At 39.3% G+C, this 14,357-nt stretch overlaps 1 protein-coding gene across 2 annotated transcripts in view; it reads right to left on the reverse strand.

Annotated features, from left to right (window-relative positions):
• The window catches only part of PPARGC1A (PPARG coactivator 1 alpha), a 68,004-nt gene that overhangs the window by 14,207 nt on the left and 39,440 nt on the right, over positions 1-14,357 (reverse strand). For both annotated transcript variants that reach the window (XM_009272288.2, XM_019470214.1), the window contains exons 6-10: positions 11,442-11,487; positions 11,260-11,333; positions 2,486-3,398; positions 1,815-1,919; positions 1,558-1,678 (exon numbers count right to left, since the gene is read on the reverse strand). In XM_009272288.2, the coding sequence (XP_009270563.1) occupies positions 1,558-1,678; positions 1,815-1,919; positions 2,486-3,398; positions 11,260-11,333; positions 11,442-11,487 (1,259 nt within the window). The remainder of the gene's footprint in view (positions 1-1,557; positions 1,679-1,814; positions 1,920-2,485; positions 3,399-11,259; positions 11,334-11,441; positions 11,488-14,357) is intronic.

Genomic DNA, 14,357 nt, shown 5'->3' on the forward strand with positions numbered 1-14,357 from the left:
ACCCAGCGCAGAGTACACCTGTCTAAGCCGTGAGCCGCCAGCTTCTCTAGGAGAATGCTGTGGGAGACAGTGTCAAAGGCTTTACTGAAGTCCAGGTAGACCACATCCACAGCCTTTACCCCATCCACTAGGCGGGTCACCTGGTCATAGAAGGAGATCAGGTTGGTCAAGCAGGACCTGCCTTTCAATACACCTATCACCCACACTTAGGGCACCTGAAGCAGAGGAAAGTGAAATGATTTGATGAAGCTCACTAAGAACAACAGTAACAGAGACAAAACTCAGAAAATAAAGGTGTCTATTCCCTCCCAGAATTTCTCGTTGCTGCAGACTACACCAGTCTCCGTCAATCTTTACACACTCCCAGTTTGGTAGGTGTAAGTATTAGGAGAAATGCTGCCAAGCGTGTGACAAATCACCTTTTACTACAAAGTCCACTAAAGGCACTGGAAAAAAGACCTATTCATTTTGGTGAGCCCTGGACAGAGCGCTAAGGGAAAACGTGGAAATGAAGATGAAGTGTCCCAGCCTGCACCAGTTCATGCAAGAGCCAGAGCACAGCCAGAACAGCAGTGAAGGTATAACTGAATGGAAAGAGCACAGAAAACCAAGTGGAAAATGTTAAGGTGAGCCACCAAATGGGCTTAGCAACTACAAGAGGAGTCCAGATATACAGCAGCTCCCAATTTAATTTATCAAAACCATCACACAGTTGCCAATGGGGAACTAAAAAGGGGCAAAAGCCACCTGTCCGTTTAATAGCCATTCTCCTGTCTTACTGCTACAACAGCCAAGAGAGTTGCTCATCCCCACATGGGTATTTCCTTTGCCTCAGGTATTTCAGTTGTTTCACACAGAACATTGATGAACAAAATAATTAAATAATGCATATTCATTATGAAAGGGCCAGTGTTAAGTGACATTTTTAAATTGCATCGTGTCTTCAGACTATTTATTTTGCTAAAAATAACTTAAAAATTAACTGAGTCATAGACAGGAAAAAAAAAATTGAACTCATGCCTTTGGATCCCGGTTTTGAATTCTGTTATCTGCACCCTCTATATAGACAGTTACAGCTACTATGAAAGTCCAGCGATCGGTATGTAAGCTGACTCCTTATATTGCTTATGTAAAAAACCAGAAATATAGAAAATAGACATTGATTACTGGCACTCTGGTAGGTGATATATAGTATAAAATGCAGGTTCACTGATAGATCTGTATGAGAAATAGACTGGTTCACTTTTAATTGTCTGTTGTCTGGGATGAAACCTTTTTCTAGTAAGCTGTTTGTATCTGTTGGCTGTGAAAAACTTGGAGAGTTGCAATTTATAGAACCTGAAAAAATTAGTATTGTAACATCAAAACACAAATTGTTATGAAAAAACATATTTGCCTAAAATTCAAAATACTAAGCAATACATGTAAGCAGATTTTTGTATTTTGTTTTTTCTTTTATAAAAAACAAAGAAAAGAAAGTTTGAGTTCTAGCTTTAGAAATCTATGAAAAGAAACAGAAATCTATTTCAAAATGAAAGTTATCTTCACAGTGCTTACAATTGCTTTCTGCCTCTGTCTCTCCCTTTGTTTGGCCCTTTCAGATTCCCGTTTTTCATACTCTTTGCGGTATTCTTCCCTCTTCAGCCTTTCATGCTGATATTCTTCATAGCTGTCATATCTAGGAAACATAACTTAGTCATTAAATCAAGCACCTGCATTTGTGAATGTAAAATTAGTAATACGATTTCTGGAATGCTTCATTATCTCTTGAGAACCAGCTGCAAAGCAAACCAAATGCAGGCAAAATGCACTACCTGGGTCTGCGACTGTACGGTGATCTGGATCGCGATCTTGCACCTAAGGGAGAACTTCTGTATGCTCGGTGTCTACAGTGGCTGGACTCGTAATAGCAACAAGATCTGCAGGAAGAAACAAACACATTCACCTCTGTCATTCAGTTTGAATCTATTGACGCCATTTTCTACTTCTTCCCCTAACTTACAATTTCTTCCAAGCTACCAGTGAGATTTTGCAGTGACAGTTTGCGATCTCCTAGTCAACTAAGAGGCCTCAAGTGATTTCCCCCCCCGCCCTTCTGTAATGTTCCTTATTGAGGCTAACACAGAGCAGAGAGTCAGCTGCTGTCAACTTCATCTGATAGGGACTGCAGCTAGATTGGCACCGGGCAGCTCGCAGATAATGGGAAAGGTTAGTTGTGTACATCTCTCACCAATTGCTCTGCCGCTGACCTGACTGGCTCCACTCAGAAAGTGTAAACTTGGCAAATTTAAAGTATAATGGCAACAAGTGTTTCTGTAGCAACCCCGTAACCTTCAGAGTTAATCAGCTCAGGAGCAATAGATTGAGTTGCACTGGATTAAGTTATTTCTTGCTTTTTTCTTTCTTTCCTTTAAGTTGCTTTACATTTTTGCTGTTTTCCTTCTTATTAACTACGATGATGATACATGAATTTGCTGTACTGTACCTTGAAGAGGATCTACTACAGGGCGACCTTGATCTCGATCGGGAATATGGAGAACGGGAACAAGACCTGCGTTGAGGAAAGGACCTTGATCTAGAGCGTGTCCTTTGGGATCTTTGTGAAGATAAGGATTTGGGTGGAGACACTGAATCTCTGCATGGAGAGTTAAAAGAAGAGCAAGAAGGCGATACATCAAATAATGAATAGGCTTGTGTCCCATCCCAAGGGTAGCATAGTTTATCACTTTCATCTTCACTGTCATCAAAGAGACCATCCATTGCTAGTCCTGAATTTATAAACATAGGTAGTTTGGAGAATTGTTCATTACTGTAATCACTGTCCCTTAGTTCTCTGGTCTTATCTGCTTCTTCATCAAAAACAGCTTGGCTGGGGTGACCAAAATGCTTATTCAGTTCAGCCCGAATTTCCTGGTCTTGGAGCTGTTTTCTGTTATTACCGTGGGATCCCTGCTTACTTGTCTGTAAAGTGTCTTTCTTGAAATACTGGTCTTGTTCTAAAGAAGAACAAATCTGACACTGCCACCCAGGTGAAGAATCCTTAAATTCTAGTTGTCTGGAGTCCTGAAGTTCCTGGGATATTTTAATGCGTATTTCCGATTTTGAATTCACAGATTGACAGTAGTCATGATCACCAAACAGCCGCAAACTGGGCCGTTTTGTCTTTCTCTCCTCATGTCCACTGGACAGTACTGTAGTCTTGCTAAGCTGTGCATACAGCTCAGACTGTTCTGGACCCTTCTTGATTGGGTTACTTCCTTGAGAACCAGAAGACTCACTATAGCGGGGCTTTTTTGAAGGTGGTACAACAGTCTTGCATGATGACTTCGGCTTAGGTGAAGTCCTAAAAGGATTATCCTGGTTGGCTTTATGAGGAGGGGTCGTAGGTGGAGTTAGGCCTAAGGGGAAAAAAGGGAGGAATGGAATATTTTTAAGCACACATACAACGTTTATAAAGGTGGTTCATGTGCTTCTTTAAAACAGATACAAAGCAAGACCCATTCTATGTCACTTTAATTTAACACTACTAATACTAGGAAAAAGAGTATTTAGGGTGTGAGACACCAAAGGTCTGGTAACAACAATAGCAACAGTATTAATACATTGCCATTAATTTTCAGCATCATTTCTGCCCCCCCCTCCATGACATCCACCTCTCTCTCTGTAGATTTTGATAGAAAAGATCAAGAGATAAAAAACAAAAGACTTTCTTGTTAAAAATCAAAAAGATTTTGACGTGAAAATCAAAAGTCAAAAGACTGGCACTGTAAAAAACCTAAAGAAATTAGCAGACAAAAACCTGAATAAAAGCAAGCCCGAGAAAAATAAATGAGTGCTACCAAAGGAACCTCGGTAGCACGCAGAACTTGAATGGAAGGAAGTACAGCAACTCTACAACTCGACTGCAATGACTCTTTGTTTCCACAGTTCATTAACTTAGTAAACCATTGCTAATGTATGTATAATACATTCTTGTAAGCATAACTAATACGTTTTGCCTGAAATGTGGTTCTACAACTAAAACCCAAGCGAACAATAGGACAACTGCAACTGTAATAAACCATTGCATTTAGAACTAAATATTAGTGAGAGTCATGAAGTAGGGAGTCAAAATGAAACAGATAAGTATTCAAAGACTAAAGATACCAGTAACTACCAGGATTGTTCACGTAACTGTAATAGATCACTATGGTGAGACAAAATTGCAGGAAGGACTACAGCCCATTCCAATAAAACCAGTAGCATCTCCCAATTATTTTTATAAGGGTAGAATATAACTCTCAACATTTTCTGCAGAAATCAGAATTTCTTCAGACTTTACAAAAGGATAACCCAGGACACCAGGGCAGAGTAACAGCAAACTGCAGTCACTGCTCAGGAAATAATTACTCTTCAGGAAGGTACTCAATATGTTATGTTTGAAAAATTTGCTTCCGTCTAGTTGACCCTAATGTAATTTAGAAGTATATATGCTTAAAATTAAACAAATTAGTCCAAGATTAGGGAGTTCTCCTAGATAATCCAGACCATCCTTAAGCGCTCCAGAGGCCGATGCTGCCCAAGATTTCTTCTTCTAGCCCAAGCAATGAGCTTTCCATTACTTCCTTCACAAGAATGAAAAGAGAGGGCAGACACACTTACAGGAAATGTGTATTTCAAACATGGCTATAGAGTTTTGGTTTGTATTTTTAACCATGCAACAGAACTCAGCAGATCAATGCAAATAGAACACGTTTTATAGTGTTTTGCTGTAAAGAAGGAAAAGCGTCCATCGATGCATAGTGTTCCCTAAGGAGCATAAATGGAGACTGGGAGTCCCATTGCATTAGCTGCAATGAATTTGTTCCAGAAAAAAAGAAGATAGGAGTACCAAGGCATGAATACTTGATGTGAGAAAGAAGCTTGGTTTTGTCTGAATGTTTGGAAAAAATAGTTATGAGCTACCTGTCGCTATGTGAAGACTTTGCCTAATGCCACAAAAGTCAGGGAAACTGAGGCAAAGATAATGACACCTAACACTCTAGTCACATCAAATTTGAATTTAATAGTGAAAAAGTTTTGTGCAAATTCATCACTGTGAAACTTTTTCCTTTAATTTGAGTCCTCAATTTTTTCTTCCTCCCCAAAAATTCACTTCAGTCAGCAGTATGTATTTCACACCTTATCCACCTCCTCACTAACAAATATTTTTGACTATCAAATGAATTTTTGGTAAAATGAACAGAATAGACCTTTTCAAAATTCTGCAGTAATAAATTCTGGGTTAAAACTTCAGGCTCAGATTCAACAAAGATTTAACTAAGCAAAGACTGTTTTCTAGATAAAAAATTTAGAACTGTCACTTTTACTTATGAAATTATACAGCCCATGAGAAGCTCTGGGGTTAGTTACCAATTTTTTGGATGTGGTTTTAAAGAAAGAATGAAGCAGAAATACAACCACTCCTCAATGAACATGCATATTTAAGAATTTCAGGCAAAGAAACTCCAGAGATAATCCAATATTCAAAATAAAATATTGTTTCCATTTCTACTTCTTTAAAGCTAGCCCTGGCAGGAAGCAAGCTAAACACAGAGCACAATGATTTCCAGAAGCCCGACAAGGAGTCCAACAATCTTCAGAGGAGGGGAAAAAAAAACCCTACCAAAAAAACCTTTGCAAAAGTACAGACTGAGCTAAATTTACTGGCGCTTCTCTTGCTGGCAGAACTGTGCTGGGGACAGCCTAAGAAAGGGCTTCCTCGTGGCATTTTGGCTTTTTTCCTCGTTTTCAGCAGAAGCAGGAAGTGCACAGGCAAGTAGAAACAGACAGAAGTTGTAAAATGTTCATTTAACTTTTGAACAAACCTCCATCGAGGGATGGAGGAGGGAGTGAAGTTTTGAATTCATGTCATCACTACGGAGTCCACCTTCAGCGTGTCCCATGACCAATCTCCAAACCGTGAACTTTGAGAAAACCAGTTGGCCACACACTTGCTCATCTTCACACTAATCCCTGTTAATCTTCACCGAGGGCCATGATCCCACCTCAATAGCGTTACAATATTCTATAACCGTTGGATTATTTCATACGCGCCGATTCCTCCGCCAATGTGTACATTTTAGCATTGACAGTACAAGGTATATTCTGTGCTCTCTCTTGAACTTAGCAGGTTTTGACAGATTTATAGAAGGACAGATGGCCATTACAGGCTGACAAGAGGCAGTTCAGAGCATTGTTAACACACTTGCACAAACTCTCAGCAGTGCAGCGCTGTGCAGAATGTAATTCAGACTATAGCTTTTTTATTGCTGCCTATTTTCTTTTGTCAAAAGAGCCTGCTGTGCACAGCAACAAATGGCTGCCATTACCCGGAATGTAATGGGTGTCAGACAAATCACGTAACACAAACAATCAAGAGTATGTAGGTCATATTTCAACAGAGCACAACCTTAGCAATATTTATGATTACTGCATTGAAATGTGCTCTATAATAAACAAGTACCTCTACATCACTCACACTTATGTACTTCTGCACAGCAAGTCTGTTAGAAGTGGTACATACTCTACAATCATCCCCCTTAAACAGTCTTTTTTCTTTTTAAAGTAAAAGGCAAGTATTTTTTCATGACATGCTATAAAACCATTTTCTTTGTAGGGACTTTTCTTTAATTGAATGGCTTCGGTAACTGGTACGTTTGCACTTTGCCTTGCTCTGCTCAGCTATATACTACGAACTCACTCGGTGATCTCGTGCTTGAAAATAGCATACATCAATTTGCCAGCACTGCTGCCGAAGCAGCACCATCCTCCCCGTGCCTGTGCAACAAAAGGTGTTTGCATGTGTGCCGACTCCGCCACCTTGGCCGAGCGACTTCTTTCAAGAAAGTCTCTGGGAGAGTGAAACTGCTTTTGATACATTCCAAAACTCCACTAAAAAAACCCTTTAGCAACTCATTTAGCTCAGCTAGGTTGATAAGCAGAAATTAGGAGAGTGCCTTTGCATAAAATGTGACATCTTGACTTTTTAGGACTGATTTGCAATGCTGTTTTACATAGACACAGATCTTTCTAAAATTCTACTGTAACTGTTAGCATTTAAATGTTTGATGACGTTTCTTGTGCTTTGAGGGGGCTGAGAATTAGTGTCTTTTGGGGAACGCAGCCCTGGAACCTTTCTACATGTGCACTGGGCTTTTGAGAGGCATTGAAAATGAATTCTTTTATACCTTTTAAGTTTGAAAATGGATTGTCAAGGGAAACATTATTTAAGGCCACTTAAAACACTGAACACAAGATAACAGCTCAATTCAGTAAAAGAATCAGAATAGCTTTTGTGTGGCAGAAGATTGCAGAAGCCAGGAAAATATAATAAAATTAAATAGCCATCGTATAATAAAAAACTACATGCTTGTTGAGTATTCAGTTTAATCCTGTTGTCAGTGCTACAGAGAATAAACACAGACGCCTGAAAATATCAAATAATTTACTAGATTTTATTCCCTCTGGACAACTCTGCACCTCACATTTCATTTTATCAGAAATCATTCTGAGGTCAAACAAGTTCTTATACAATAGATTTTAAGTATTTGTTCTGACAACTAAGAGGTAACAGAGATCTAGAGGTGGGCAAATAGCAGAGTCTAAGTGTCCTCAAGGATGCTCATGAATTCCAAATCACTATTCAAGCTGATTGTATTCATACAGACTTTTCTGTCACCTTTTTGGAGAAATCAAATTTTGCACCCAAGAAAGACTGGTGAGGAGTTTTATGCTCAGGTAAATTACAGGGATCTGTGTGCAAATGAGAGACTTTTCACCAAGTCACCTGTTGTAGATAAGAGGGTGGAAATAGCCTTTCAGTTACTGACTGAGCCTTAGGTGTGTAAACTCACTTCATGCACTTACATCATGGCTTTGAGTATTTAGGAATGAAGGTTTAAAAAGACACAGAACAGAGAGAGATGAATTTCAAACATTTAGGAGTCGCACCATCTAACTTCTGGAATTTAGAAGTTCAGCAGAAAGTCTAAGACAATCACTGAGGAGCCATTGATCACCTAAAGAAACATAGCCACCTCCAGAGGGTGTCATCCTCCTAGTCCCTGTGCCTGCAGGTGCCCCTCAACCTGACTGGTTAACAAAGGGGAAAGAGGTCTTGCAGTGACACAGAAACGTCCCATGTTCCTGGAAGACATTAGAGAGGTTCAAGCCCACGGCCTCTTAGCAAGGCGTTGGCAATGCAGCTAGCTGTGGAAACAAAGGGAGAAGGACCTCTTGTGAGCCTCTTACTCAGAATGATATTCGCCTTACACAGAAATTTCATCCACTACATTATCATCACCTAGAACTCCTTCCACATCGTGATGTTCTGGTCCATTTTCCTTAGAATAGCACTAGAAATCAGCTGCAGTAGTTGGGATTTTAGATATCAATGGACTTATTCTTCTATCATAGGCCACTTACTTAAAGTGCGTTCAAAGAATTCTTACGTGTGGCTTGAAAACACTTTAAAAAATATTTTTTCCTTGTAATTTGACAAATCAATGTTTTGACAGTTTTAGGGAGGACAAAGTTACATTCACGACTACTAACAAATCTGTTGTAAAGCAAGATATAGCATCTGCAAGAGAACGGTTTCAGTTTGACTTTAGATACATGAATCCAAAATGTGCGTGTGACGAAGATTGATGGCTCATGTGGGAAATGTTTTTATTTATTTATTTTTCTACTCTATAGTTAATTCATCAGTGAGGGAACCAATGTTGTTTTCAGCAGAGAGATCAAGAGAGCTGCTATTTATATTAAAATACTTTGTGCTTCAATAGTGCGAGCAGCACTGCTAATGGTCTTTTCAATTCGGCAGTGAGATCAAGGCAACTCCTATTTAAATTATAATAAATAGTGCTTGTACAGTGCAAGCTGCCCTATATAAGGACAATGAGCAATGCGGTTATCTGGATATAATTTGGAGTTGCCAGGGTCTCACTAAAGAACTCCAAGGTATTATTAATCACTACTGCCACTATTTTTTTCCTTATTTTTTTTTGGTTGTTTTTTTTTAACTGAAGTGAGTCCCAGTTCTGCCATGATTTACTCACATACGCTCTAAGTTCTTCAGTACTCGAGGTTGTTTCTGTTACATACTTGTCTGTTTCCAGCACAAGCAGACTCATGACACAAGACACTACTGCAATACAAATGAGTTAAAAAGTAAGACATGCACAACCACTCATCTTTTTATAGATTTATATACATATATGAATATAAAAATAAAATCTACGTGTATGTGAAGGCAGAGATTAATACAGCTACCAAGTGATGAAATACAATCTCCTGAAATCTCCTCACCAGGTATTGTGAAGACCAGAGCAAGTGCAACATGAAGTCCAAGAGCCACCATCATGTACGCTGCTTGGTAACACTGCCCGAACTCCCTGGCCACACACATTCCACCAACTCTTACTCTTCCTGATTATCATCAGTTTATTTTCTAGCTAGACTCTATTTACTTCCAGAGGGAAAAAAAATCATGTTTTCATAGTACCAACGTTCCTGTTCACATATTCGTCCAGTTGTGCTGTTTCACAGCTTCTGATGCATTTTTTAATGCACTAGTTCTCCTGGCTATATTGTCTAAGACAACTACAGAGCTGTTTTGTTTCCTCCTCTGTGCACAGCTGATGGAGCGGAATGAATTTGGTAATACCAACACCATTCCCGTTGCCATTATGGGGGCAATACTAGAGGACTATCCAGGGGTCAGACCGACTCCCAATTTCTGTCTAGTCAGCTGATGGGAAGAGCAGGCTGCTGACTTTCTGGCTAGGAGAAAACAGTGCTCCCTTCAGTGATTTCAACGGCTGCTTGTACCACTCTGCCGTAGTCACCTCATCTGCCCCTTTCAGTTGGCAGCACTAAGCACTGACTTACCAGTGCGCTTACAAATGGGCACCCTCATGCAGATTTGCTCTCCAGTAATGATAAAAGAGACTTCTCCATGCTTCAGGCCTACTGGCACTGAACGGGATTATCCTGCTGCATACAGTGAATTTTGCCGTGTTTGTCTTGGTTTTGCAAAAAGAAGGTGCGTTGGAAGGATGCTTCCTTTTGTCATGAGAGGAACGATTAAGACTGCAGGTTTTCAGGAGATGGCAGAAGAAAGTGTGCATGTTTTAATGCTGAACTAATGAAGAAGTTTCTGAAAAAGTGAAATGATGGTTGTAGGGAGGTGAAAGCCCAAAGTACATACACAAATCTAGTGCTTGGGCCTGCTCTTGCATAAAGCTGCCACTGACTTTAGGGGCACCAAACTGATTTATGGTACCTGAAGACTTATTTTGCAGTGCCCCCCAAAACGCTAGAGATCACATAATTTACAATCCACTGTTATCCTGAGAGAAACGCATGCCAAGTACATCTCTTATTTTTCAATATTACACAACTGAGAAAGCAAACAGTCTTGGCAATAGCTCAGGTGGAGCTCAACGTGTGCTCTTGTGCTCAGTTCTGGACACTTCAGGAAAACAGAGGAAAAACAGAGTTCAGAGGAAAGCAATAAAACAGATCTGAGTCTGAAGGAATTGACTTTAGAGGAAAGAAGAGCAGATGAATTAAATGAGTGCAGTGGGTGATGCATGAACTAAACCAGCACATGATAAAAAATCTACAAATCTTCAAAAGGTACAAACACCAGGGATCTGAAAGGAGGAGGAGGGTAAAGGGACGTTGTGTGAAATGTGCTAACGGAACAAATAAAAGAGAAAGCAAGAATATAAAATGAACACCAATTTAAAAAATTACCTCTAAGCGATGGAATAGTTTTTCAGTGGTAGAGGAGAAAGCTGTTATTTGTGACATATTAATCTAGAATTGACAAAGCACTGAAACATGCAGTCACGTACAGCCCTAGACCAGCCTGGAGACAGACTGGATGACATAACTTTTCCATCTGTAACATCGATTACACTGTGCTGTGGGGTTTGTCTTTGAAAGATGGTGCTCAGCAGTACACAAATCTATGGGGAAATGGGGAAGTATAACAGATAAATGGTTTCATTCATATTTCCCCAGAAATTATGCTCTCTTGTGTAGGTTTGGAGCCATATTTTCAAACACATTCCTTCTCAGGTAACTGGATAAAAAGCCAATGCTAAACTGCACTGAAGTTAATCTACTGGAGACCTCTGTGAGATCTCAGTGTACATGTGGTATATTAAAATGAACAAACACACACACGAGCCATGCTTAAAGGAAGAGCCAGCACTCCCCATTTCTCACCTGCAGTTCCAGAGAGTTCCACACTTAAGGTTTGTTCAATATTCTTGTTCTCAAATGGGGAACCCTTGGGATCACTGGAAGACAGGGCACATTTATAAAAACAAGCTGAAATGGAGTTGCTGTAGCCAAAATCTATTGAACCCCCCTCCCTTTTATAAATGTTTGCACTTTTTAGTACTTACTTTGGTGACTCGGGCGTCAATGGAAGTGATAAACTTGTTGGTTTGGCTGAAGGGAAAAAGAAAACGATTACGGAATATTTAAACACTCCATAATGTATACTAAAAAGACTTATTTTTATTTTCGTGCTGGAATCCCATGTTAGTCAGGTAGGGCTGAGCTCTGATAGTCCAATAGCCATTTCAGTGTATCTTAGACAGATAAATAGATAGATAGACTCATCATGATTCCTTATTACTGGTACCAAAAGGGCACCTAAATTTCAAGAATGATTTACATCAATTACTCTATCTCTGAAATACAGTACACAACCCAAATGCCAAGAACCTTTCAGAAGAAGAGTGGTACATGTTAAAAATCAATGAAGAACTCTACAGGATACACTGTGAAAATGTTATTTCTCTTAGAGTTAATTTAGACTACAGTTCACGTTTTATTTGGAAACAGGAGCAGCAGAATAACTACGAAGTAACAGAACGTTATGAATATTCAGTTAATTTTACTTCTACAATATACGACTTTATATATAGCACTGAGAATAGGTTGTTTCTATAAGGCCAGAGTCCAACCAGTTATAGTCCAAATTTCTGCAAATTATCCTGCAAACTATGACAAACCACGGACACAGTCACAGATGGTTAAAAATGGGGTTGAAGCTCTCAGCGCTACAATCCCAACATATGCAAAAAACAAAGCTCTAGCTATAAAAATACAAGTCTTTGTAGCTTTTATTCATGCAAACTTGTATTTTCCCAACGCAAGCCAAGAACTAGGATATTGTAATAAAACTAAGATTCCTTTAATTGCCAGTAGAATGTTGGAAAATTAAAAATAATATTACTTGCAAATTTTACTTTTCAGAAGTTAGATTGATGTTTAAACGCAGAGAGCATTGTACCAAGAACAACAGCAGGGGATCTCTTCTGCAAATTAATTACTTAAGACAAAATGTTCCCCTTGAACACTCCTGCACTGCAGATCTTTTGTCCAGAGTGTCACTACTGCATATTTCGTATTCATTCCAGGCTTGGAGCTCCCATCAACATCAAAGGATTTTATATGCAAATTGATTACTCTTATGAGCTCTAGAGCATTCCTGAAGCAATATTACATTTTTTTTTAAATTAACTCAATTCTCAAGAGCTGCATATTGTTTCTCCTCCTCCCCATATGAAAGTTAGAAATGGAAGCTCAGGTGTTCACCCCAGGTTCACCTTCCTCAGAAGTCACCATCGGAGCGAGGAGATGCACCTCAACGAGTTATTTGTCTGATCCAGCACTGCCACTGATTTGTGCATAAAACCAGGTGCGGTAAGACTGAATGTAACCTGACACATCTTTGTGTGTATTTTATATAAGTCTAGGGATACTAATGTTTGCCAGTGGCTACCTAGAAGTAAAACTGGCTTAAAAACCCCAGACCTTACAGTAAGACTCTGGAATAAAGTTTTATACAAAGGCTTCCACTTTTTTTTAGAGGATAAAAATCTACATACTCTTACCCAATTTAGGCTTTCTAAGGAAGTCGAATGTTAAGAGCTATTTAAGCCTCTAAAGAGTCTCATTCTAGCTCTCATTAGACCCACAGAATAGTCCCACATCAGAATATATATATAAAATTCTGAAGCACTGAGGCACAGTGCAAATCTGCCAGAGATGGGCACAGAACCAAGGCGTTATCTCACGCTCGTATGTATTCATTTTAGGCAGATATCACTGAGCTCTCCCACTGAGAAATTCGCATACCAAAACACCCATCAGTTTTCTTATTGCTAGGCAAGGGCTTGACCAAACAGTATTCCTGCAAAGGATTCGTCCTCACATACAGCTATTGATAGTGTAAATATTTAGCCAAGACACTATCATTTTCCATGGTGCTTGTTTATTAGAGTTTCAAGGTCTACTGTGATGTGTTTTTTTCTTATTAAAAAGGGTTCACATGAAGTTGCTTGTTCCTGTAAATTGAAAACATTCAGGTTCAAAAGAACTAAGTTTCCTCATGGGCAAATTTCAATGCAAAACCACAGATGATCTTTGGCATGAATGGGTTTGTGGACATTCCCGTGGGTTTGCAATATGTTTGCAACAGTAACCCTAAAGGAAAATACCGTTTGGCTTATCCTTTGTGAGCCTTCCCTAACTTTGAAAGAAAATATCAGACCCTGATTATTTTTTAAAACAGAAGGAGCCAATTTTCTTATACTTTTGATTAAATGTATGAACAAATGACTGCAGGTCTGCAAATATCAGTTAAATTTGCAAGGTTGATTCCGCATGAATTGACTGTCCAAGCTGCAAGCATTATATTCTTGTATTTGTATTGTATGCAAATCCATTGATATTGAAGCCATATATTGGTGTATGAGGCAAATTTGATGAAAAAACAACATTTCAGAAGCCTGTAAATTAAACTGCAGGAATTAAAGAAGAGTGTCATTTCTCTCTGCCTGCAATTTCACCTGCAATACCACCAAAGTCACAGACGTCTGTTAAACACTGGTAAGTTAGCTATATGTCCCTCTGGACTTTCCTAACCTCTCCTTCTGCGCTGTTTCCACAACCCAACGTTCCCTGCTTCTTTGCACTGAATCTACACAATTGCCTCAGCTGGGGAAAAAATGCAGCTCTGATCTGAATAGGAAGATTTTATAATCTGTATTTATGTGCGTGTGCGCATACATCTATGTATGCATATAACATACATGTGCATACAGCATGTTATACATGACATACCTTATCACGTATCACCTTAACACCCAACAGTGTTAATAAAGCCCCCTATAACTTCTGGCAGGTCTATGTTTCAGTACCATTGCAGTAAGAGACCCAGGTTTTCACATACACTTCAGTCTGGATTTTGCTGTGAAGCAGACTGCCGAAGCCATCCAGAAGGAGTGGCAGTTGGCATCCAAGAAGCT

Source organism: Aptenodytes forsteri, unplaced genomic scaffold (genome assembly GCF_000699145.1).
Source record: "Aptenodytes forsteri isolate BGI_AS27 unplaced genomic scaffold, ASM69914v1 Scaffold333, whole genome shotgun sequence".
In the NCBI taxonomy this organism is placed as follows: Eukaryota; Metazoa; Chordata; class Aves; order Sphenisciformes; family Spheniscidae; genus Aptenodytes; species Aptenodytes forsteri.